Source organism: Fringilla coelebs (genome assembly GCF_963513975.1).
Source record: "Fringilla coelebs genome assembly, chromosome: 1".
NCBI lineage: Eukaryota > Metazoa > Chordata > Aves > Passeriformes > Fringillidae > Fringilla > Fringilla coelebs.
In genome coordinates, this window is record NC_140028.1 from 53,696,120 (window position 1) to 53,720,753 (window position 24,634).

At 40.1% G+C, this 24,634-nt stretch overlaps 1 protein-coding gene across 3 annotated transcripts in view; it reads left to right on the top strand.

Annotated features, from left to right (window-relative positions):
• The window catches only part of GNAL (G protein subunit alpha L), a 175,445-nt gene that overhangs the window by 142,765 nt on the left and 8,046 nt on the right, over positions 1–24,634 (top strand). For all 3 annotated transcript variants that reach the window (XM_084210649.1, XM_084210650.1, XM_084210651.1), the window contains 2 exons: positions 21,410–21,464; positions 23,842–23,915. In XM_084210649.1, the coding sequence (XP_084066775.1) occupies positions 21,410–21,464; positions 23,842–23,915 (129 nt within the window). The remainder of the gene's footprint in view (positions 1–21,409; positions 21,465–23,841; positions 23,916–24,634) is intronic.

Below are 24,634 nucleotides of genomic sequence, written 5' to 3' on the forward strand. Positions count from 1 at the left end.
AGACTTGAGTTCTGTGGCAAAGTTTGTAAAATCAGCATTTCTTACAGGACATATTTACATGATTACTTTCATGGCACAGGAAAGTAGTTTGTATAGAACAAGTGAAATCTGTTAGACCAAACAGGAGGTTTGTGATCCTACTACAAATTTCTGTTCTAAATTCTAGGCATTTTTACACAGCATAGTCCAACTGTCTGATGTTTTCAGTTAAATTTTCATTAAAGCACCTTATAAACAAATTTGGCATATTAAGCATTTTCATCTTTCCCCTTACCCTCCATTAACTGCGGGGTCAAATTTTGAATTTTCAGTGGTGCATTTCAGGAGGCCAAGTGAGATGAACAGCGCATGCTGTAGAATCGTACGTCGCTCACCCACTAACAGGGGCCTTTTTTTCTGTGAGTTTCCATAAATTAGATGTGGAGCCAAAGCAAGCGGAAGCTATTTTTAGTGCAGCAGCAGCAGCACTGCAGAACAGAAGCTGGCGGAGCTTCACGTGTGTCAGGCTGAATCAAAGGGAGTATCCCAGCAATGCAGTGTAAACAAAACAAGGGCGCTGTCAAAAAACAAGCTTCAGGTACTGAAAGAACCCAAATCAAAGCCTCACACGAGAGGCAAATGCACCAGTTCTGTTTCTTAGGAGATTTTCCTATTTTGCAAACATGGGAGCCTAATAAGAATGCCATGTTTCCTGGTGTCCCATCGTCTCACTCGATGCAGTCTTTACCATTAGGCATTTTATTTAGAAATTTTCTCTTTTATATAGCAATTTTCTATCTTTTATCAAGAGTGTAGTCGTTGTCTGAAGACACATGAGTGTAGCAGAAGCCAATGCAGCTGTCTGTAAAGCCTGCACAGGGCATACCCTTGCTGAGAAAGCACAGCTTTACAGCTTGGGAGATGTTGTTTTTCAGCAAGCAGAAGAGCAGTATGAGCAAATACTTCACTCTTACACATGAATTGGATTGATATATTTTTCTGTGAGGCTTCCCATTCATAATTGGTATTTTTATTTTGTGGGATTTTTTGTATTAAATGCATCTGTCCTCAGAAATTATACATTAACCTGAGTAAATACTCAGTGAACCTTTCAAAGATTAACTTCTACTTAGTTTACTTTGGTTTCCATGTGTCTGCATGCTATCAGAGGCACAAATACAATTCAAGACTGTCTTGTCTGTTACTCAGAATCACTTGCAAAGGCCATGCCATAAAAGCTTATGATCATTCTGTAGCATCATCCTATTATTATTCAAGCAGCTGAAACACAATTCTTACAAAGGTTAAGAAAGGTGTTGAAATTTTTCATTTCACTTAATATTAAAAAAAAAAAAACAAGAAAAAACAGCTGCCTTCCTTCTTCCTGGAAACCACCTGTTCAGGTGATACATCCTTTGTTGATCCTTCACATGCACGTATTTTAATGGACTGCAGGGCTTGAGTTTGTTGGGGTTTCTCTTTCAGGAGCCTGGGAGATGGGAGAGTGATTGTTGCCTTTACAGTAAATGCAAATAGCAGTGGAAAAGCACTTAGAGAAAAGATTGTCAGCCTAAGCTGAATTATGTGATTTCCCTATAATAGTAGCCCATGCAAAGCAGGGTCAGATGAGATTAATGTACAATAGGAACATCAAGAGAAATTCAATATCAAAGCCAGTTGTGTCACCAATGGCACAAAAGAACTCTTGAGTGCAATACATCCCTCTTGTTACTTCCCTGCTGCTCCTGCCTGGGTTTTCCCCCTGGGCTGGGGGAAGAGTTAAGATGGCATCTGGGTTTGGAAGGAATAGTGATATGGGCTCTTAGGCACATCAGACGTGGCATGAGCTCTGTATAGGTGCTGTGAGTCTTCTCGGAATTGTGAGCTTAGTCGACTTTGATGTCAAAGAGGAACTGTAGCCCCATCTGACCCACTGGCTGTACATTTTTGTTTATTTTTTTATTTTAGGCAAGTTGCAGCCAGGAAAAAAAATCAACATAGAATATAACGTTGAGAGTAGGAAAAGCTAAGAAACAAAGAGTAGAAACAGGAAATTGTTAAAGAATGTTTCATGCATTCTAAATTTATTCAATAATGATTAAGTTTTTTTCGTGGAACGTTTTGGGTAACTCAACACTTGGAGCCAAGCGTTTGTAAACTATTCATTTCGATGTTAATTTTTTTTTTTTTTTTAATTTTGACTTTTTGAGGCCAGGTTTTCAAGTGCCTGTAGCCAAACCAAGGGAGCACCCAGCTGAAATCAGAATTCAAGTTACTGTATGAACTGAGAATCTGAGCATACCATACTGCCTTACTGTAAGCTACAATAACAAGATATGGCCATGAATATCTCTGAATAAACCCCTGAACTTACTTCTTTTCGGTTCCTTTGCCCAGGTACACTCCCTCCTTATTCTAGTACCCATCTCTTCCTCTTTAAAATGCAAGCTGCAACGCATTCTCATGCCTCTTTTTGCTAGAATGGCTTCTACCGTTGTAACTTCAAAACACAGATAAGCTGAAAACATTTTGATTTGAAGTAACTGTAAATCACAGGAAAGTAGTTAGTTGTTAAGTAGAACTTTTGGAGTGTGTTTAGGTCTCAGAAAAACAGAATTTGGAGAGCAGGAGCTAATTGTGATTTGGCCAATACTAGCAAACAGTGTTGTGCTTTCTGTAACAAGTAATTTGCTGTTTATTCCCAGCAGATCTGCCACACCAAAACAGAAGTCAGTAATCACCTACATGTTTGTGGCCAAACTAAGTGGCCTTGCAGTGCTGACACTGCTTAGGAGGGCTGGCGGTTGTGTGTATTGCAACCACTGCATTTCCTGTCCCAGCCCTGGGAGGAAACCAAGGCAGGCAGCAAGGGTGGGGAATCTCCTGCTCCCTGGATGCCATGCTGGCCTTTCAGACACACACACCTCAGTGTTATCAGGAGTAAGCAAAATAAATAAATCGGTGTGCCTGCGAGGCCGTACGTCACATCCAGCTCACAAATTATAGCTTCTACAGCACAGCTTGCCACTAAAACACCCATAAAACAGATCTTACTGAATGAAGCATAGAGCAGTGATGGCACACTTAGGAAGTAATTGCACTGAGCTCTTAGTGATGCAAAAAATTGCAAGTTGGAGTAATAGTTGCTGTGAATCTGCTAGCTACAGGGGAACTTAGAACAGATGCTAATTTACTTGGATACTAGGATACCATCTTTCAGTGGGTCAGTTATGACATGTATGTAAACAAAAAATCTATTAAAAGCCATCATATTAACATACGGCAATATAATTGTAAAGGAAGAAGATTTCTTGAAAATTATGCTGGGTTAACATATGACTGCTTAAATTAACTTTGGCAGATAGAACTGTTTTAATTAGGTAGTGAATTAAATACAACTAGATCAAAGCTGGCATTATTATATATAGTTGCAAAACCTTTGCAAGGACATAATATTTGTAAACTGCTTGTAAGAGGTGTAATTTTCTTGTTCCACAGTCTCTGGTGAAGAAGCTGCTATACATGAGCCTTAACTTTCCACTGATTTACAAAATTCAGAAGGGGTTTTTTTCATATTTCTTTTCTTGCCAGCTTCTTTTCAGGCTCTTTGAATCTTTTGACACAGACTACAGGTGCAATTTCAGCCCATGTGGACACACCCAGCCCACCATCAACCTAACCAGTCTGGGCACCTGTGCAGAAAAAAAGAAGCTTAAATACAGCCATGTTTCTAAAATACAAGGCTCAGGTGCTAAAGCCTTGATATAGCAGATATCCTGCTATCTATAACTAAGCTAGCTAATTTAAATTTCAGTAGATGTCTGCAGTGATTCTCTGTATGCCTGTGGATCACCATGAAGATAATGTCTGAGGTATAATTTTCTCAAATACATAGTTACGTACCTATCCTGTGGGTGTCTTTTTTTTTTTCTCTAATGTGAGTTTCGTAAGCTCTAGTTCAGCATTTCCTCTTCCTTATCCAAATGGTCTTTTCTTTGATATTTATCTCTTTTTCTTTCTTCATTTCCACATCTTGCTCCATTATTCTCAACTCTCATAATTTGAAGTAATGATACTGGATTTTAATAATCATGTTTCGTGACACATTGGGAAAACTCTTCTTACTTGTTCTACAAGTGTGATGTATTTAGGAGCCTCCACACCCCTTGCTGAGCTTCAAAGGTAAATTGCAAAGTGTGCTTGATTTCGCTCTAGGAAAGAAGGTCAGGTTGCTGCATTAATTCCACAGAGAGTAGAATAAGCTCACAGCTGCATGTTTACCTAGACTCATAGAATCCTCAAGGCTGGAAGAGACAATTAATATCACCAGGCCCACCCATGAACCCCACACTACCCCTGTAAAACCCTAAACCACATCACCCAGGGCTGGGTTCAGATACCTCTTAAACACCTCCAGGGGTGGTGACTCCACCACCTCACTGGGCAACCTATTTCAGTGCCTGACCACTCTCAGGAATCACTTAATCCCTCCAGTATCTGAAACATGGATAGACATTTTTTTCGTAAGCTAGACACAGGGCAGAAAAATGTCTGCCCCTACGAGATTAAACATAAAAAAAACTTTGTCATAAATACTCAACAGAAGGCAGAAATATCCTTGTTTTGTGAAACATAATTGAGTAAGACATACAGGTGTTTTTCTGCTGTTGTGGATTGTCTTTTGTTTGTTTGAGTTTCTGTGTATTTTCTTAGAAATACTGTTATTTCAGTAACTTTAAGTAATACCAGCTGGCTTGCTTTTAGTTGTTACATTCCTCATTATATACCCTACCATGTACGGGAAGAACTACCTACTGCATATGCAACATGCAGAAATGGAGCTGAGGAGGTGATATTTTCTGAGTTGTCATCATGGGTACAAACTACAGCTCATCTGTGTCCTCTTTCTAAACAAAACCCTTGCTGTCAGCAAAACGTCATGCAAAGGGTCCCTTCCCACAGCGTTGTCATGCTTGTGTCCTACAGCAGAACTGCCCTTGCTGACAGAGGGCCTCCTCCTTGGGGTTAGGTTTGCCCCCCTGGTCTTAACCTTTAAATGACAGATGAATTAAAATTGGAGTTTGTATCAAGAGCTTCCCATCACTGACGGATTTAACCGCTTAAATGAAAAATATACATATTTTTTGTTATCACGGTGGTGATTGTCTGAGTGCTGAGTTGATACTGATGAACAGCATTAAATGGTAATGCTTGGCAATGCCAGTCCATCTTCCCCCTCTCAGTGTGCTTTTTATGCTCACTTTCTACTTGTTGCTAGGCTGAGATTTGGGCCTTGTTGCACAAATTCAGCAAGTGGAATTTTATGTCACAAAGCAAGACAGGTGGGGAAAAAAACCCCAGCACTCTCAGTGTGCATCCAGCGGATAGTGCTTCTCTCGTCTAGTACTTGGCAGGAGATTTTTCTGTTCTTGGATCCAACTGAATATCCTTCTCAACAGTCAGCTTAAGGTCTCTGAAGAGGATCTTGAATAAATTGTACCCTGAAATACACACTTCTCTCAGTTGTTTTTTCCAAGATGACAAAAAATTGTTGAGTTACAAAATTAAGACCCTGTAAGCAAGCAGAGGAATCCTGGTCATCAGTAGAGAAAGAGTGATATGGTCAAGCAATTTTCTTAGCTACTGGAATTTTTCTTTGGATAATGAGTGCAGGTTGCAAGGTGGAAATAGTGTATTTGGATTCTAACAAGTTCTACAGCAGTGACAGAAAATAGCTAGTGGTGAGAGCTGAGGGCCTTTTTTGAAAGGATTGTGAGAGAAGGCATGAACTTAGAACAATAGCGTTTTAGAATAAGACTGTATAATGTAACTTTGAACTATTTATAACACGCACAGAGATAGTGCAGGTACTTGTGTTTGGTGTAATTATGCTTATGCAATCAGCTTTTTTAGGAAGATAACCATTTGACTAGTTTATTTTTGGAAATGTACTCCAGGGTGCTAAGATGTGTATCTATATATCTGTCTTTATATAATTTTCGGCTTCGGTTCTAAATCTGTTTTCTGTATCTGTCAGGAAATATCCGTCTACCTATAAACTGTATGAGCTGATTAATGACTGATGGCAGACAAATCTACAAATATCAAGCTTTTGGCATCATAAGTGAAAATGCCTTGCTTTGTAAGAGGGGGAAGGGGAGAAATTAATTTCCTGTTTAATTTCTACGAGAAAAAACCCACAGCCTGACCAGATGGAATTTCTTTTGTACTATAAATAAGCAAACCTTCCTTTCTTTCATGATTTCAGTTTTGATATATTTCTATCTAAACTGCTCCTTCCACAGTTTTCTTTGTCCTGCTGTGTTCAGGGATGTTCCTTCAGATGCTCAGTATATGATGGGAATAACAGAACAAAGCTCTTCAACGCCAATAAAAATGCACATCATTATGTATCTATAAAACTCTAAACAAGCTGTGTGGCTACCTGGGGCAGTCCCAATCACTTGAATGTGTGTACTGGGGATAGTCAGAATAAAAGACATCTTGTCTAGATTTGGCACTCATCTAGGTAAATAGGTTTATTAACAGTTACAGAAAATATGGACTGCCTAAAAATATTGGGTTGTGGGAAATGCATTTGTTTTTCTTCAAAACACTGCATGTGTATTTCATGACATGTCAAAATTCACTTTCTCAGTTGGGTATAGTTTGGCAGTATTATTTTTATTTATTAATGGTAAAACATTGCTTTCTCATTATATCTTTAATTCCATTCCTTTCCTTAACAATTGTAGGTCACGTTTAATGTTAAAACATTGATCATTTTCATAGAAGTTATGATGCCACAGTACACTGGCTCTTTTGTAAAACTCTTACTTTGAATCCCTCACGGCACTGAATTGTCAGTGTTGTGCATGGGCACGTCGTTGACTATTGGTGTGTGTATGGTAGCTATACTAAATTTTAATTGTAGCCAGCTCATTACCAGACTTCTGGTGATAATCTGTGTAATTGTGTTTGAAGCAGTAAATACAAAAAAAGTCTAGTTGAATCACCAATGCTGTGCTCTTGTATTCTACTTCCAGCACCTCTCTCTTATGTCACATTTAAAGATAAAGACCTTAGTCATTCAGATTCTCAAAGCAAACAAATTTAACTTAAAAATTTTATGAAAGGATAGAGGTTGGGTAGGGCTGTAAAGAGCTGAGATGCTATCGCTTAATTCACTTTTCTGGTCTTTTTTTTTGTTCTTCTGATGTAATTAAGCAGGGCACGGGTGTTGCATGATGTTGTACTCCTTGCCAGAACAGAAAACATTTTAAGGTGAACTGCTGAAGAAAATCAATTACACTGGAAAACAAATCCTGCATGCATAGTTAACAAAGCCTCCTTAGCACTTGCGAGGCTATTCTTCTCAAGAGGCAAGTTGAGATTAATGATGGCAAATTATGGGGTTTTCCTAGTTGTTTCAACAGATCAGTGTGCAGGTCTTGCTGTATAAGCAGTGAGTCCTGGGGCCCCTCAGCTTATGGGCCAGCCCCTGTTTTGGTGTGGCAAATGATACTACCCCTGGCAGTCACCAGGGAGACTGGTGGTCACAAGGGCGCTTCCTGGAAAGTGGAAGGACAGACCTAGGCTGTGTCTTTGTTGCAGTGTCCCCATAGGATCATCCACATTATAATGAGGAGAAGTATTTAAAATGCAATATACCATACTAAGAGGTAAAGCTGGAGCCTGCCTTGATCCTGGTGGCTTGATGGAGGCTGCAGAGGAGCCTGTCAGTTCTGGTGGTGGATTGTGCACTGGTGGTTCCCTTGGGTCACATGTGGGCAAAACCACTGTTAGGTAGGGTGTTTTTCTTGCATTTATTATATCCTGTGCTAAGCATTGGAAGATATGAGAGAGGTCTAACAATCTGTATCTAAAGCTGCTGGATTTTTGAAAAATTACAGGTTACTCTTAATAGCAAGATAATTACACTTGTGGAGAATGACACAGTTGTGATCATTCCCCAGAATAAAAAGCCACCTCTGTACTTTCTAAGTACAGAGACATGCTGTGATGTCACATGGTGTTGGGCAATAGTTCTGACTGTGGGGTTTAGAGTTGGGCTGCAGTGAGTGAAGAGTGAGTCTTCATTTGCTTTGAGGGGGAAAACCTTCATTCAGGCTCTACACATCCAGAATTTCGCACACTTTACTGATCTTTTAAGCATGAGTGCTGTCCTGTTGAATTCTAAGGTCTTGTCACAATCAGTAGGATTACTTACATCCTTAAAACTATGCTTATGAGTGAGTCTTGGTAGAATCAAAGTTTTTCTTGCACTGAACTTCTTAGTCCTTCTGTATATCTAAAATATTTAATCATTCTGACATAATAAAAAAAAAGTGCAGGGAAGCTCAAAACTGCCACATAGTCAGAATATCTTGCCATTTGTTTGTGTTTATTTTATCTACTTTTGTTCTGCAGTTATTAAAATTCCTTCTTACTTGTAGCTTCTGGGAAAAAAATGCTCACCCTGAAAATGGTGTCAGTTTTGAGGAAAGGGTCAGCAGTTTTTCAGTGCACGTCTGTTATGGTCCAGATTAATTTTGGTCATCATTTCTTTCCTGCTGGCATGGGCTGTCTTTTCTAGAGGAGCAGAGGTGGCCCGGGACATCCGCAAAGGGTGGTAGTGGAGCTCATCATACAATTTCTCAGTGCTGAGAGGGGGAGGAACACAAACACAGGGCATAAAGAAAGGTTGGAAACGTCCTCATTTTCTCACTTCTCTACTTTGGCTTTTGTCCACATGATGCTTTGACACCAAATCTGCTCGGAAGTGCATTGCAGTGCTTGAGCTGAATTTAGGTCAGAGCAGCCCCAAATCTAACATATAACCAATAAATGAAGATAGATGTCCTAAAGATGTGTTGTTGTTTGTTACTTATATGTCTTGATTTGTGGTAGGGTTTTCAAGGTATTAGAAATACTTTTAAAAACACTGAAATTTAGAAACCATAGTTAAAAACATTTCATTTAAATATGAGTATTATTTGTGTTCACTTTTTGAGTGAGTTGCATTGAGACCTTCTCAAAAAGAATCTTGCAAAATGGATGAAGTATCAGTGTCTGCTGAGGTAATAAATGGCTTTTGACTTCAAAATATCACAGTTATGTTGTAAACCTGTACTTTTTGGATTTATTTAAAATTTTTGTCAGGGCACCCCCAAACAAAGTAATGCCCCACAAAGCAAAGTTACTATTCTTCTGAAGGAATTGTTTTGACATGTAATGCATGATATCCCATTGCAGTGCAGACATTTGTTAAGAGCAGGAGATCAGTATTGGTAGTGCTGGTGTTAGGACTGGATTATGTGTAATCTAATTAAGGAGGTTACTAACAATTTGAAGGGATTATAAGATTGGCAATTATCTGTGTGCTTATTTGATTAAAATAAATGCTTGCAGATTTAGCTGCCATACCTGTGCTCTGGTATTTGGGATCAGAAATCACATTTGATTGGAAGCAAAGAAACAACAACTTTGTGGTTTAATTCTGTTTCTGTGATGATTTCAATACAATGTCTACTCCCTAATTAATTTTCACTGAATTGCAGTGGACTTTATTATTAAGAGCCCTTTTGAAGAAAGGTTTTTTTTAGGGGAGGGAAGACCATTTTTAAAAATAATATACAGTCAATCTAAAAATTAATTTTTTAGGTAGTAGGTGGAGATAGTTATTCAATAGGATATGCCTTCGCTCAGGGCTGAGGATTTGTCTGTAACTTTGCAATTTAGGTCTGGTATCACTTAATGAAGCTTCCCAGATTTCTTGTTTGAAAAATGTCCAACTCTGTGTTATTGAGAGTTTCATCTCATTGTGGAGCCAAGATTCCAGAAGATAAAGTCCCAGAGGATAAAGGTGTTTCTTCTTCCTTACTTTGGGTCCTTCCACCTTCACTTCCTGAGGGCACCCAACTCTCCTGAGCCTGAAGAACGTTTTTATTAGAAGTTTGGTTGAATTCAGACTTTCTGTGAAAGCAGTTTAGATCCTTAGAGGTCATCAGAAGAGTTGTTCTCGCCCTCAGGACAAATGCTGGGCACTCTCCTTCTCAGAGCATATCCCAGCATCTGAGCCACAATGTCATACACATGGTTTGATGAGGGAAAGGGGACTTGTTAGGGGATTTGTTGTTTTAGGCATCCTTGTGTTTCCAGTGAGAAAGAAAAAGCAAAAGTATAAAAAGGCATCTCCTTTTCTCCCTGAAAATACAAAACTGCACCTGCCCTCAGAGCCTTACCACAGGGTGACCTGCCTATATATGTAGGCAGCTATAAGTCATTGCATAAACATGAGTGATAGTTCCATATTTAGAGAACAAATGATTCCTGATTTCCATTTCCACAGGTTGCATTCAAGCTGGAAATGGTATTTTTAATGGTATCTTCTCTTTAAAAGAAAAAAAAAAGATAGAAAAGACAACATTTTGAGATCTGAACTGACATGTGGCTTTGGGTTTCTGACATTTATGCCTTATTTGTATATTCCTTTTCAACCTTCTCCAGCTGCTACTGCATAAATCTTCCACGTTTTTTCCACTAAGTGTATGGATGGAGAAGACGAATTAGGAAAACAAATTAGGAAGTTCAGCTTCTTTCTTGGTGCCTCGGTTTTTAGGAGTTTTAAAAGTAGTCCAGGATTTGAAACAGTCTTTGGTGGATTTTTTTCAACAAGGTAGCTTTTCTCAAGTTTCTGCCCTTTCTTGTAGATGTGAACATGGTACAAAGCAGTAGCTCCTAGGAAGTGGCAGGGTGACTTCTCAGCTGTAAAGGCGGAAGTTGTTCTCATAGTAGCACTATCATGCCCTCAGGGGTAGTGATGTTGGCCACGATCCTGCAAGGAGCTGAAGCTGCCAGGCTCCCAGGTGGCTCCCTGCAGATCCTCAGGCTGGCTGGGCCATGCTGCTATGTTGCAGCACCAGCACAGCATGTCCAGTGCTGCTCGACCCCCTCCTTCCCGAAGCTCTCCCACCTCTGGCCATAGATGGTGGTAGCCAACATCTCAGTGTGGAGGCCATGCCGGGAGCAGCAAGGATTGTCCATGGTGCCAAATTCTCTGTTAGCCACAAGCCAAGATCCCTTTGCTCCCTTAGCTTTTCTGGTAAGCCAGACCTAAGAAATTACAACTACCTGTTGGGTACAGGGTAGAGAGATTGAAAACAGAAGCATAACTTTAAATCTTTAAAGTAACTTGAAGCAGGACATAATCAGGTTGTTGCATAATTATTTTCCTCATTCCTCAAACTCAACTCATTGAATGTTGTTTTAATGGTACAAATGCACTGTGCACCGTAAAAGTCAAGGAAAATTAATGAGAATGTAAAGAAACTTACAGGGAGTGCAGCATTAGGAACGCTTTTCACAAAATGCTCTATTAATAATAAGCAGTTGTTAATGTGACTTCCTCTCAAATGTACAGTTAGCAGGGTAGTAGGGCTAGTTTTTAACACTGAGTTGTTTAAATAGCTTATAGCTGTTAAATGGAATTAGGCCAATTATTAGTGAGTTGGATATAGTCACTGCATTCTTCTCTTTCCATTTTTGTAGTAACAATTCATCTTCTGGTCTAGCTCCATGCCTTCCTCCAGCTACCCGAGATAATCACTCAACCAAGCTGTAGGTGGTGTGACCAGTTGCTTGAATACATTGTGGTTAAATATATTCTGTTCTAAAATGGGCAAGATAATGGTGATTTAATGAAAACATCTCAGCAGCAGCATTTGTAAAGATACAGGAATTTTCATATGACTCTAATGGTTATGTCTAGCATTTTTATCTGTTGTGTTAGACCTCTGCTTGTGGTTTCTTGCGATTACTTTCACCTGGTAATTTCTAAGGCAGATGATCATACACAGATATTTACCTGGTACTGTTTTTCATTAGTAGCTCTGGAGTGTGTTGTGCATGGGAATAAGAAGGATGACTTCTGCTCTAGACTACAATTAGGGAAGCCCTAATAAATTCTGTGCCTGGCCTGAGCAAGTTTGGGAAGAACAAGCTTTGAGTCCTTCCCATTGAAGCTGAATGGTTGCTGTGTCGCCGTGCTAAAGGGAAGGCAACAGGTCTACCTCTGAATGATGGGTGAAGTAGTTCTGTTGAGTGTTTGGGGGTTAAATGCTCAGGAACTGCTGGGAGGACATCAGTTCTCATCATCCTTCTGTTCTTAACTCCTGAGCCATTGATTTTTGGCGTGTTATGTAAGTTGTTTTGACTTGAACGTTGGCACGGTAATATCCTGTGTCAGTAACTCCGAGAAGAAGCTGGTGAACCACATAACAGCCCAGCACATCAAAGGATTACTCATAGAGTTGTGTCCAGCATGACCCTTACCTTGTGTGAAACATGTCCTTCACACAAGGTAAAGGTATGAGACTGCACTGTTAAAGCTGGGACGAGGATTAAGGCGTACAAAACAGAAATTATCTGTCACCACACTTCATAAACTGCAGTAAGGTAAAAGAAATTGTTCCAGGTGTTCTGCAAGGTCAGCAATGAGAGTTTCTTTTTTCCACTGTGCAGGAAGCTGCTTGCCTTCCTGACTTTTCCATAGAAATATTTTTCTGTTTCCTTAGTTTGCACTGATGGCATACTTCAGGTTTTACATGCAATCCCAGAAAGCTTCTCTGATAGGATGGTTGTTAGGAGCCCTCATATTCCTTGAATGGGTGTTACCTGTAGAAACTTCAGATGCTGTTTATGTCTGTGCCTACAAGATATTCTCATGAGAACTGTGATCCTGTGATTCAAATGTTAATCCTTGATGCTACTGCCATTCTCCTGTTTAATCCCAGCACTCACTCAGACTCCAGCCATGTCAATTCTCCTGGCCGTGCCAACGCCTGACAAGGATGATAGGTGAAAGCAAACAGATAAGACTCTCGTTTTGCTCAGGATTCTAATGTGCTGTTCCTTTCATTTACATGTCAGCAGAAATGCACAGATCTGAAAACAGTAAGAAACATGCATGTGTGCTTTTTCTGGCCAGGAGCGTTCGCCGCCCTAAAGAATTCACTGTTCTTCTTCTGGGTTTTCAAGAGAGTATTAGCATCCTCTTTTTGGAATCATCTGGCTTGATTTTAGGCCTGAGAACAAATTCTCTTGCACTGAGTTTGGACTGGTGCCACAGGTAAACACATGCTTCTCGTGACTTCCTCTTCAGTCTAGTTTTTTTTTTTACCTTTTGTTTCTCCCATTTGGGGATGTTCTGCTTTCTCTTTTGTAGAAACCTCCAGTCAAACTGGTTTTTCCTTTTTGGCAGTCACTGTAACAGATTTATTATTCCAAACCACTTCCACCAGAGTAAGTGTTCTTCAATTTCCAACAACTATTGCTGTTTCTAACATGGATTCTTCAGGTCTCACAGTACTTGGTGAATTTGTGTATACTGGGAAGATATCTACAGTGCAACCATTTTTGAAAACAAAACCATCAACCAGAATGTGTAAGTTGCACTGAAGTAATTTTCCATTATGAGAGCAAGATAAACTTGTAAGCAACAGGGGAAGCTCTGTTTGCAACATCCAGTGAAAATACATTTTGTTAACTTTTGACATCCCCTGGCAATGCTATGGTATGTATCTGGTGCTTGTAAACCTGATGCATGTTGTAGCTTTGAACATTATCAAGGCTTTTTCCCACAGCTCAGCTTTCCTGAACATAAAAGCCCAAGTCCTTTTAGAAGAGTTCACCAGAGGAGATGGAGGTGAGGTCTTCTGTGCACTTTAGTTAGTGGGGCATAAACCCAGTGTTTTGATTCTGTCAAAAGGCACATTTTGCAGGTCCTGATGGGACAGCTGCATTCTGCCCACGTGTCTCATCTGATGTTTCAGGTATTCTCAGCTTCCCTTCCAGCACCAGTCTATGTAGTTGCTGGAAGATGCTAAACAGTTGTTTCATTCAGACAGTGGATAAAGAGATCCTAATCTGCCATACATGAGTTCACAAAGCAATCAGGATCCAGATCTCTCTGAATACCACAATATGAGCTTTCTGTTTTCAGGTTTTTATCTTTGGGTCGTCTATTCAAAATTGCACTTATGACTGCAGAATGTGTTCTGTGTAGCCTTTACATTGCAGAACTCAAATCTGTGTAAGCACTCCATGGGTGTATCAATATGCACATAATGATTGTCTCCCTAGGATTATCCACTCACAAGGAAGAAGAAGATACACTGAATTTAGTGGATTCACGCTGGTCAGAAGGAGGGTCTGCATGTTCCATTCGAAGCTTCAGATTTTATCAGTGCTTCATTCTTAGTCTGTGTTTTGCAGCGGCTCCACCACTTGCACCCCTGGGAATAAAACGTCTGAACACATGCAGTAGAGAAATAATGTCCCTTTTAAAATAAGTAAATAAATTACCTTTCTTCTTTTTTCTTTCTTTGCCTGTCATCTTCCCTGTTCTCTGAGATCCCATGTGGCAGAAGTTGCAGATGATGAGTCTCATTTCTGCCGGAGCCTGTTAACCTTTCTGTGTGAATGACAGTTTTCCAGATTTAAGTCTTAGTCAGTGTTTATGTTAAGAAGAGGGTTAATGATGATCCCCATAGGCCTCTCACTCGGAAAGCAAAAACATCTGCTAAGCCAAGAAGTGGTTAGTTTACTAAATTTAGAAGGAAGAAATGCTTTTCCCAAAATTTGCACTGCTTCTTAACAAATTTAGGGAACCAGTGGGGGCAAGCAGTTATGGAAGTCATACTGTTTATTCATTTTTTAGTTTAGTTCATGTATTTTCAGTTAAAAGTAAGATTGTTCTTAATAAACAGAAGGGGGGTATTACTCATATATCTGAAACATTTAATGCAATTGAACTCTTTGTGCATTTGTTTAGGTTAATAGCTGGACACATACCAAAGCCTGTGAAGCGTAAAGATGTTCTGCAGTATGTGCTTAGCGGTGGAGAAAGTGAGTTTGAAATGGATGTCTGCTAGGAAACTCCCTTAACCAAATCCACAGACCAGGAGAACTACAGGTTTTGGCCATCTTTCTGTCTCCTCACCAAATGTGCCCCCAGTTGCCCCCAGCAGTCTGGCTCCTTGCAGGAGAAGGTTGCCTGATGAATGGTGTATGAACCCTTGGTTGCAGCCATCATCATGTGTCTTTGCTCTTAGTGTCTTGGCCAAAGCTGCCATCAGTTAATAGGGCTCAAACTGGACTTTGTGAGATGGTGAGGGAGCACTGATTGCTGGTACCAGTAAAGCCTCTCATGACAGCAGTGCTCTTGATGACTTCATGGTGGCTGGGGCCACAGCTGGCAGCAGCCGTGGCCAGTGACAAAACAGGAGGGGTCACACGCTCCCAGTCATTCTTGTGCACCAAACTTGGGTATCCAGGAGAGGTCACCGTGTGGCCTGAGACCCTCCCAGTCTTGTTGCCCCTCTCCCTCTGGAGCAAGCACAGTGGGTTTTGCTGCTCTAGGGAAACACATGGCTTTGCTAAAGGCTGTACAATCCTCTCACTTGTCCGTGATCCCCAGCAGGCTGGTGGTGACCCGGCTCGAGCCGCTGCATCCCTCCTGGCCGAGCAGAGGGCTGGGCAGATGCTTTGAACGACAGATCCTCAAGCTTCCCTGGGCGGAAAAGGAGCTGGCGGTTTTCAGGCATGACTGTACTTTGCTCTCCCTCTTGGCATCCTGTTTAACCTCTTCATCTCCTGACACAGCACGCTGTCCTTGCTGGCGAGCTGGGAGGTGCGGATGGGTGAAAGTGCGTTTCTGTGGATAAATCGCACGGGTTTTTGGTCACCCCCACGCAGCCCTTTGGCAGCCCCGGGCAGCGCAGCAGGAGCTCTGCTGGGAGGCTGGCGGGCCGTGGGCAAGTACGGGAGTGCAAACTGAAAAAGGGGATGAGCAAGGTAAATTCAGGAGATCTTTGCTAAATTCATGTTTCAGCTGTGTTAGAGCAAAAACCTCACGGCGAGACCCAGCAGAGCCTCCCTCCGCCTGCGGACATGCTCCGGGGAAAGGGTGGGCCGGGAAGGAAAGGAAAGGAGCGGGATCCGGGCAGAGAGCGCCCCCTGCCGGCTGTCACCCCCCCGCCACCGCCCGTGTCACCGCCCGTGCCACCGCCCGTGTCACCGCGGCTGGCCCTAGGGACGCGGGAAGCGGGATCGCGGTGAAACACAGCTTTCGTACAGCCGCGAACACACAGGCCACGGAGCGGGTGCCAAAGCCGTGTGACAAGCACATCAGCCATCCGTGGGTTCCCAACCCTGCTGGAGGCGGCGCTCTGTTCCAGCAGCATCTTCAGTACTCGCGTATCTGTTTTGGGTGTTCTGTTCCATAACAGCGGCAACTGGTGATTCAAAACTGGGGCACGGCACCCGTGAGCCAGGGCGGATCCCAAACAGGTCTGGTTCTCCCTCTTCCCTCTGCCCTGCTGTGCCCTCTCACGAATGCTGACTCCTGGTGGGAAGTGGCTGCAGAGTGCTGTGGAGGGAGAGAAGGGGAGTGCTCCTCTAGCACATGGAAGCTGTGTTTAAAATATAGTGATGATTTAAATTCGGCAGGAAAATCGTTAGCCGCTAAATTTTGCCAAGCCTTCTGAGGGATTTCTGCTGGTATTTTCAGCAAATGACTTGGGAAAATGAATCCTTTAGGGGTTAGAATATTACTGGAGGCTGTTTTCATTATGTCTTTCTCAGTTACCTAGAAATACATCATGATAGTGTGAGTTTGCTTGCAGCCCGACCTTAGAGCCTAAAGTAATTCAGGTATTGTCAAAAACAAAAATTTGCAGTTTCCTGTTTCAAATGTTGCTGGAAAAATTAACAGGATTGTAATGGCTTAGCTGATTAAAAAATATATATGTGTGTGTGTGTGTGTGTGTGTGTGTGTGTGTGTGTGTGTGTGTATAGGGGGAAGAGGGTAAAAAGTGCAGTATTGATGTTGGCCCTGAGAACTGCAGCAGAAACTAAAAAGAAAAAAGTCTTTCCCATTTCACCTCCCTAGAGTCTTGGGGTGTGTGTTTTTCTTGTGAAGCATCTGCCTCACCTGTGACTTCATATCCAAGGAGAGTGGAATTAGAAGTCCTAGTGCTGGATGGTTACATATACATATACATATACATATACATATACATATACATATACATATACATATACATATACATATACATATACATAAACAGTTACTTGAGCCTAGCTGAGATGTTTGCAAAGCTCTTAATGGTTCATTACCTGAAGATAGTTTTGAGATTCTTCACTCTGAGAACATAAAACCTTAAAGATTTGCCACAATACTTTTTCCTTTTAAAGAGAGAAGCATTTTGAATGGGTTTGCTTTCTTGTTTTCCATGGGAATTTGTTGATGTAAGGCCATTGAAATGTTCAGGTGAGAGCATAAAAATGGTTGAAGTAGATCAAGAGTTATTAAAATGCCAAGTTTGTTGTATTGATCTGTGATTTAGCACTTCATATTTCTAATTCTTTGGATGTCGAAGTACTTTCTCACAAATACAGCATGGGTTTTCTGTCAATCATATATTCTCAAGACACGATTTTTCTTTTAATTGTCATTTTGTTTGTGGAGTCAGAATATCTACACAGAGCTGTGTAGTGATTTATTTAGTGAGAAAAGAATTTTCATGTACAATTACCTCCTCTTTATTTGTGCATTTATGAATCCTTTTTTCAGAAATTCTTATATAGCTGCTACTGCTGCTCAAATTGCCATGGTTTTTAAAGAGAATAATGCTTATTGATAGTTCCCACATGCACTGGCAGGCACATCTAAAACCTGTACTTTTGTGTTCACAGCTTGCATAATATAAAATTTAGAGATTGCTTGTCAAAGTAAGTGTCAGCTGAGTTTCCTAGGAAACTCAGTGAAGATATTTATAAAACTACAGATCAGCTTAATAATAGATATAATAATGTCAGTAGCTCATTATTTTTTTGACTTTATTGGTCCATTTTAGTTTGCTTTAATTTGTTGCTAAACCAAACCACTGCATTTCCAACCAGAGCCAAAGAGACCTTTCTTCCAATAACTTACCTACTTAGTTTCTTAAGAAAAGGGTAGTTTCTGCTATTCCACATAAGGAAATGTAAAACACCCTATGTAAAATTAAAAAGAACATAAGTGTCATACTAATTATCTGACTGAATCCTTTATAAGTAAAGCCACAATTGTGAAATATAAATGTAAATATTGTATCATGTTATTGGTTTATTCACTGTTGAATTGAATGTGTGAATTTGAAGTTCAGTGCACATGCATGCAAAATAGTCACTGCATAATTAACATAAATCCTGAGTATGGGTTTCTATAGAAGCTACATAAATAGAAGACCTGTCAGTATTGTAAAAAGGCATGATTCTGTGAAAATAATTACGTCCCTGAGCTGGAAAAAAAAAAAAGTATCTAAAAACAGAGTAAGTGATACTTGGTGTCCATTTTTTTTCATTCTTGTGTTATTATGTTTTCGTCACACTGATTCTTTCAGTTGAGACATCGGCATCGCTGCAGTTGATCTTTTTGTACTTTAGGTTCTTTAAATGGAAATTTCAGCCATGTAAATTCAGAATTTTCTGATCTGTTAAAATATATATATATGTATAAAATAATCTATATTTTGTCAGAACTTAATTATTCAAGACAATTAGGATCAGGTGAAGTTAACATTCTCTAGAAAGCAGTTTAGAAAAGTAATTTCAACTTTTCCATTTTATTATGGTAATGAGAATGAAGTTAGTGAGAATGAGGCAGTATTGATTCCTTATCTCATCTGGAATCCATTTCTTGTACCCAGTATGTACATTTGCCTGTCAGGACTATTTTTTGATGCTGTGCTAATTAACCAAGTAAGGAGTTCATATGGAGGATATTCAAGAACTGATTTTTCTCTTGAAAAGCTAAGAGTGTAGCTGTCTGTGTTTCTCTAAGAAATCTCATTGCACACTTAATGATGTTGTTGCAGAAGAAATCTTAGGAAGCCTGTCCATCACACACTGAAAAGGTTAATTTCCTATAAAGCTACAAAATTTATCCCAATCCTAATAGTAGCTGCATGTGGATTTATTGGATAGTAGTGATACCGTTCCAGCTTGTTACAGCAAGGTGGCAGGTGAAAAATATAAATCATTACATTTATTTTAATACAGCTTACATGCAGACAGCAACCTTACAAGCATAAAATGGTACAGCTGCTGTGTCAAATGATATTTTTTAAACACATGATATTTGTCAGCTGGCTCTCTCTTAGCTGTGGTGTTGCAGTTTAGGTTATTCAAAACTGGTCTTTCTACTGGGAGGAAGTGGAAGATGACTTCAACTCATAGGTAGGACATCTGATTGGGAGACTTGCCTCTTTCCCAACCTGCCATGGATTGTGTGCAGTGTAACTCACCCCTCTGGTCCTTACTATAATTTGCCTGTCTGAAATGTGCAAGTGCTAACAACCAAAAACCTCCCTTAAGTACTTGTATGGGTGAGAAAGGGGTGAGTTAGCGCTTAATACTGTGTTGCACCATTTTGGATAAGTTCTGCAAAAATGATGGTGATATTGCAGAGATAAGATGTATTGTCTCTGATTTATACACCAATTTCACAAGACACGTTTCTGCAAAAAAAGCCAATTCACACTGTCTTGCAAGATTTGTGATGGAGTTGTATTTGTGCACAAACACTGACTTCAGTCCACGCTCTTAAGTAGATCCCTCTCTGTGTGAGACAGAGTCTGTACTTTGGAACAGACTTTGAAGAACAACCATGTTAAGGAAAGTTACTCTGATCAGGAAGTTTCAGCCTGGAGGCATTTTTGTTTTGGGCTGTTTTGCCTTCTTTTTTTCATATTCTGTGCTGCAGGCATGAGGCGAGAGTTCTCCGGTGATAGGTGTGTCACTTAAAAAGGTATCCTGCGGCATCTGCATGAACCGTGGGATAACTGAAGTTAAACTTTGCTCAGTCTAGGTGATGACAATCATGTGACCAAAAGGTGCACCCTGAATAAAACTGCTTTCCCATGGTGACTGTAGCTGACTGTAAAAATACAGTTTTATATCCTTATATAAGTTTATAGGGCTTTTGGCAAGGAAGGAGGATTTGTGAAATGATGCTTTTTCTTCAGAGTTTCTTCCATATAGTTTTGCTAACAGGCACCCATTGGTGATTTTTTTTAAACCCTGTGCTTAGCTATCACACCTTGATCATCCAGAAAGAGAAGTTGGGTATTCTAACTGTAGATACTGCATTTTGTTTCCCTGCTGTAACAATGGAGGTTTGTAAAGGAAAAATATTTTAAGTGAATATATATGCAGTGTATTTTCTTTTCCTTTCAGTTCATATCCGTGGGAAACTGCTATGAGAATTACAAACAGCTTTTAGGGGGCTATTTTTTCAACTGGCCAGTGTGTGTGACCCTTGTGTTAACAGTGAGTTACATTTTAAGTCAAGAGTTCACTGGTTTTTTTCTTTCTTTCCCACTGCAATTAAGTGGGACGCATATTCCATGTGCACACTCAAATAAAATTGGGGAAAACTTGCCTTTTGATGCAGAAGTTTTGATAATATTGTAGTGGGATATGTCAGCCAATGGAATATTCACTGCCAAATCCCAAATAACAATGTAGAAATTCAAGAAAGCTTCTAAGTCATACAGGCAGTCTGGGGAAAATGAGCCAGCTGGGCTCAGGAAAGATCGAAGAAATGGATGGGAGCGAGAGAGGAGAACCTGCCTCTTATAGCAATAAATATAAAATCACATTTTTATGTCCGCAAGTGCTGCCATTCTAACACATATTAGGAAAGAATTAAAGCTTGGAAAATCTTTTAAATAATCATGGAATGTAGTTTCCCCCTGATTTTCTGGTTCTTTTTTTCCTTGCCCTTCCCTGCAGCTGTCTGTCTTTCACTCAGTGCATGTCAGAGTTTTGGTGACATAAAGAATCAGATTCATTAACCTCCACTTTTTGTGCTTTAGTTGAAGTGTTGGAGGGCAGCAAGTCAGTCCAAAGCTTTTTGTATATACCCACAAGCATTTCTGCTAACATTACTGAGACCATAATTAACATAACATTATATTTGATCAGCATTATACTAAATAAAGGCGCCCCTTCACCACATTTTCTATATTAAATCCCAAAATATTTTTTAAATCTTAACAACCATATGATATTATGATCTGTGGTTAGTTGTAGTATTTTTTAGTGGACCTCACAAAATTGTAACATTTCAACTGCATTTTGAGCCACTTGTGAGTACTGCATAATGGTAACTTTAAAAGTGCGGTATTGAAACAACGTCTGGGTAAAGTGTTTGTTTGACTTATAGAATATAACCTTGAGCAGTATATGGAAATAATCAGGCTCCTAACTTACCATTCAAGTTGTGTTTTACTTCTCAGCAGGACTGTAAACTAGAATATGTAGTGAAATGTCTCTTACTAGACAGTATTGTGTATATCTAAGTGCATGTTTATTTTTCTTCCAGCTTTTTAGAAAGAATTGACAGCGTCAGCATGGATGACTACACACCCACAGATCAGGTTAGTAAAAATAATGGGGTAGGGTCTGAACTAAGACAGATTTTCATGTGGATTTTCTGTGTAATTTATTTTAGTCCCTACTGCAGCTGAAATAGGGCATATGGCAGAATAGCAAAATATGGTCTAACAGTTTAAGTAATGGATATTAAAGAAGAAGAGGCATTTTGGTGGTGCAGACTTGTCTTTTACTGTTGTAACATCTAGGTCTGTGATTCCTGTAATACATCCATTTTGTCTTTTTGTTTCCCATTCTGTGTCCCACAAAAAAAAAGGTGAATGGAAAAAAAAGAACAGAAAGTATAAATGTAAAAAGTTATGGTTTCCCTCACCAGCCTTTGGTACAAAGAAGCAGTGCTTTATTTCAGTGGTGGAGGTGACCCCAGAGGGAGAGACTTCCCATGTCTATCAGAAGGGTCCTTCACAGGCAAAAGCTTGCAGTGAGTAAGGTGTTCAGATTCAGGGGAGAGCATCAGTGGCAGCAGCAGAGCTTGCAGACTTCTCTGCAGGCCTGCAGATTCCTTTTTTGCAGGCTGTGCCCATCTGCAGGTAGCAGAGTTTCTATTCAAGCCTTATTTGCAAGACAGAACATTTTTTTCCCAGGTGCTGTGATACATCTTGATGGAGTGTTCTAATGGCAAACATGTTAATGTTAAGGCTGAACTGGTGCAGTCTTGAAGTAAGGGAGCCAGTATTGCCTGGCTTCAGCTGCTTTCCCTGGGCTCAGGATGTGTGCTTTCCTTTGCTGTCTCTTCAGCAAACATTCTGAAGTTGTTATTTTTCAGTACTGCTATCCCACTGTCATTTAGGAGTCTCAGTCAAGATTGTGGGTCACATCATAAAGTTCAAATACAGGTGGCAGAAGAGAATCCCTGCACTGGATAATTCAGTCTAACAATGCAGGGTATATAACAGGGTGGATGCCCTTAAAAAAAAAACAGAGTTGTCAAATCTAACTGTGCAATTAGGGAGTGAAATTCAGAGAAATTAGGTGACTTGCCAGGGATCACCCAAGGAAGCATGCAGAGAAGAGCCTCTTCCTTCAGACCTAGTTTAGGTCCATAACCACAAGCATGTCCTATAGTCAACCCAATATAGGATCAATTATTCAAGCACTCAGGACATTTTCAGACCAAAGGAATTAGCACTGGGGTTTCCTCCATCTAGACCTCATGGTTTTAGCATCAAGATCACACACCTGGAGAGAGAGGTCAGTGAAGAAAAGGCTAATTTTTGCTTTCATTATTTACATTAGTGCTGGCCTGTTTGTTCCTGGGAGGCCCTTCTCTACCTGAAGTAGTCTTAGAAAATTTTCCTGATATTTCTTTTGGGGAGAAATGTCTTGAAAGATCAGAAAAGGCCCTTGGTATTTGTCAGGTGGAAAACTTGCTCTGAGAGGGGGATTCTCTTGTTCTTACGTTTTTGTCCTGTGTATTGTATCAGTTGCCTTGCTGAATTAACTGGTAAAAATCACTTGCTTCTTCTTGCCTTGCTTTCTGGTTTTTGGGGTTTTTTGTTTGTTTGTATGTTTTTTGCACCATAACAAAGTCAGCAAGTGACAGAAAATAACAGTAAGATATAAAATAACTAAAAGTAATAAATAAGTGGCCTTCAGCTGAGGGCATGCAGCTGTCAAAGCAGCCAAGTTTGCCTTGGCTACCAGAAACAGTGGATGGTACGGTAGGGAAAAAAGGCAAGCTGTGCCTGCACTCTGCACCACTGGCTGCCTCCTTCCATCCTGGAAGGAGGCATCATAAATTGCTTTGCTTGAGAATTGAGGAAATTATTATTTTTTAATTATTAAAGGAGAGTTGGTTAAGTTGTTAAGTATTGCTAGTTTAAAAAATAGGAAAGAAATGCCATATTTCTGCACGACCTAAATTCTGTTCCCTTGTGCTCTGTAACAGAGCTTTAATTACTCAGTCACAAGCTATTATTTCGATAGGATTCCTGTCTCATTCAGTACAAAAGAGGGCAGAGTTAAGGTTGCCTGGGCAACTGTAAATCTGGAGTTTTCTAACATTTGAATACTTGACTTTACAACATGAATAACATTTTTCTTAGTTTTATGTAACTTCAGAATTCATTATCCTCATGACATACCAAGGTGTATAACCATCAAGAACAGGTTTCAGTGGGCATAAGGAGAACATAGATGAGATCTCCTGCTTTCTGAGTGCACGAACCAAATGCAGTGATCATTATTAAGTATATTTACTATGCCAGTACAGACAAATGCAGATTTACCAATAGGTCTGATTGAGCTTTCATTAAATGAAACATTTAAGGCTTTTCGTGGAAAATAATATTCCAAGCTTTTAAGAACAAAATTAGGTTAGAAAAAAGCCTTACTAATCAGTTTCTGTGTTCTCATTTCCAGGACCTATTAAGATGCAGAGTGTTGACATCAGGGATTTTTGAAACAAGATTTCAAGTAGATAAAGTAAATTTCCAGTAAGTCTGTTAGTAATGATTTAAGGATTTATGAATATCATACTCATTTTTAATAGCTTCATTCAGATGTCTCTGTTCATGTATGCATGGTATAGCAGGCTTAGGATGGGAGTGGGTGGTTTTTTGTTGTTTGATTTGGCTTTTTAGCTCTCTTTCCAGAGGTCCTAGTAAAATTACCTCATACTTTGCAAAAATAGCCTTAATTAGTTACATTTATTCGCAGTGCTCTATAGTAGGGTTGTGTGTGGCTTCTTGTAAAAACTAGTGCATTGGTATAGCACTATAAAATCATAAAATACCTTTGGGGACAAGAGCTCACAGAAGTCAATGCGAATCCTCCCTTCTTCCAGAGGGCTTCATGCTCTGTGTTTGTCTCTAAAACACACACAGGCAGACTGGCTTCTCTCACCACTTCTTGCCCAGAAAGGTGGTAGTGCTCACGGGGCTGAGCTGCCTCACATCCTCCTCCATACAGAGATGCCTTTTCCCCACCACCCTTCAAAACATCCCGAAACCTGTACTTGTTTATAATACAGTATTACATGCCATATGCACTGCTGCGGACTGGAAAGGCCAACGCTTATCCTTGAAGAGTGTATTTCTCATTTTATAGGTTCAGTAGCCTTTTCCTGGCAAAGCAGGGCAGGTGGAGCAGTGCAGCTGTCTCTGACATGCAATGCAGCATCAGCAGATCTCTCTGCTCTTCAGGCAGTATTTTA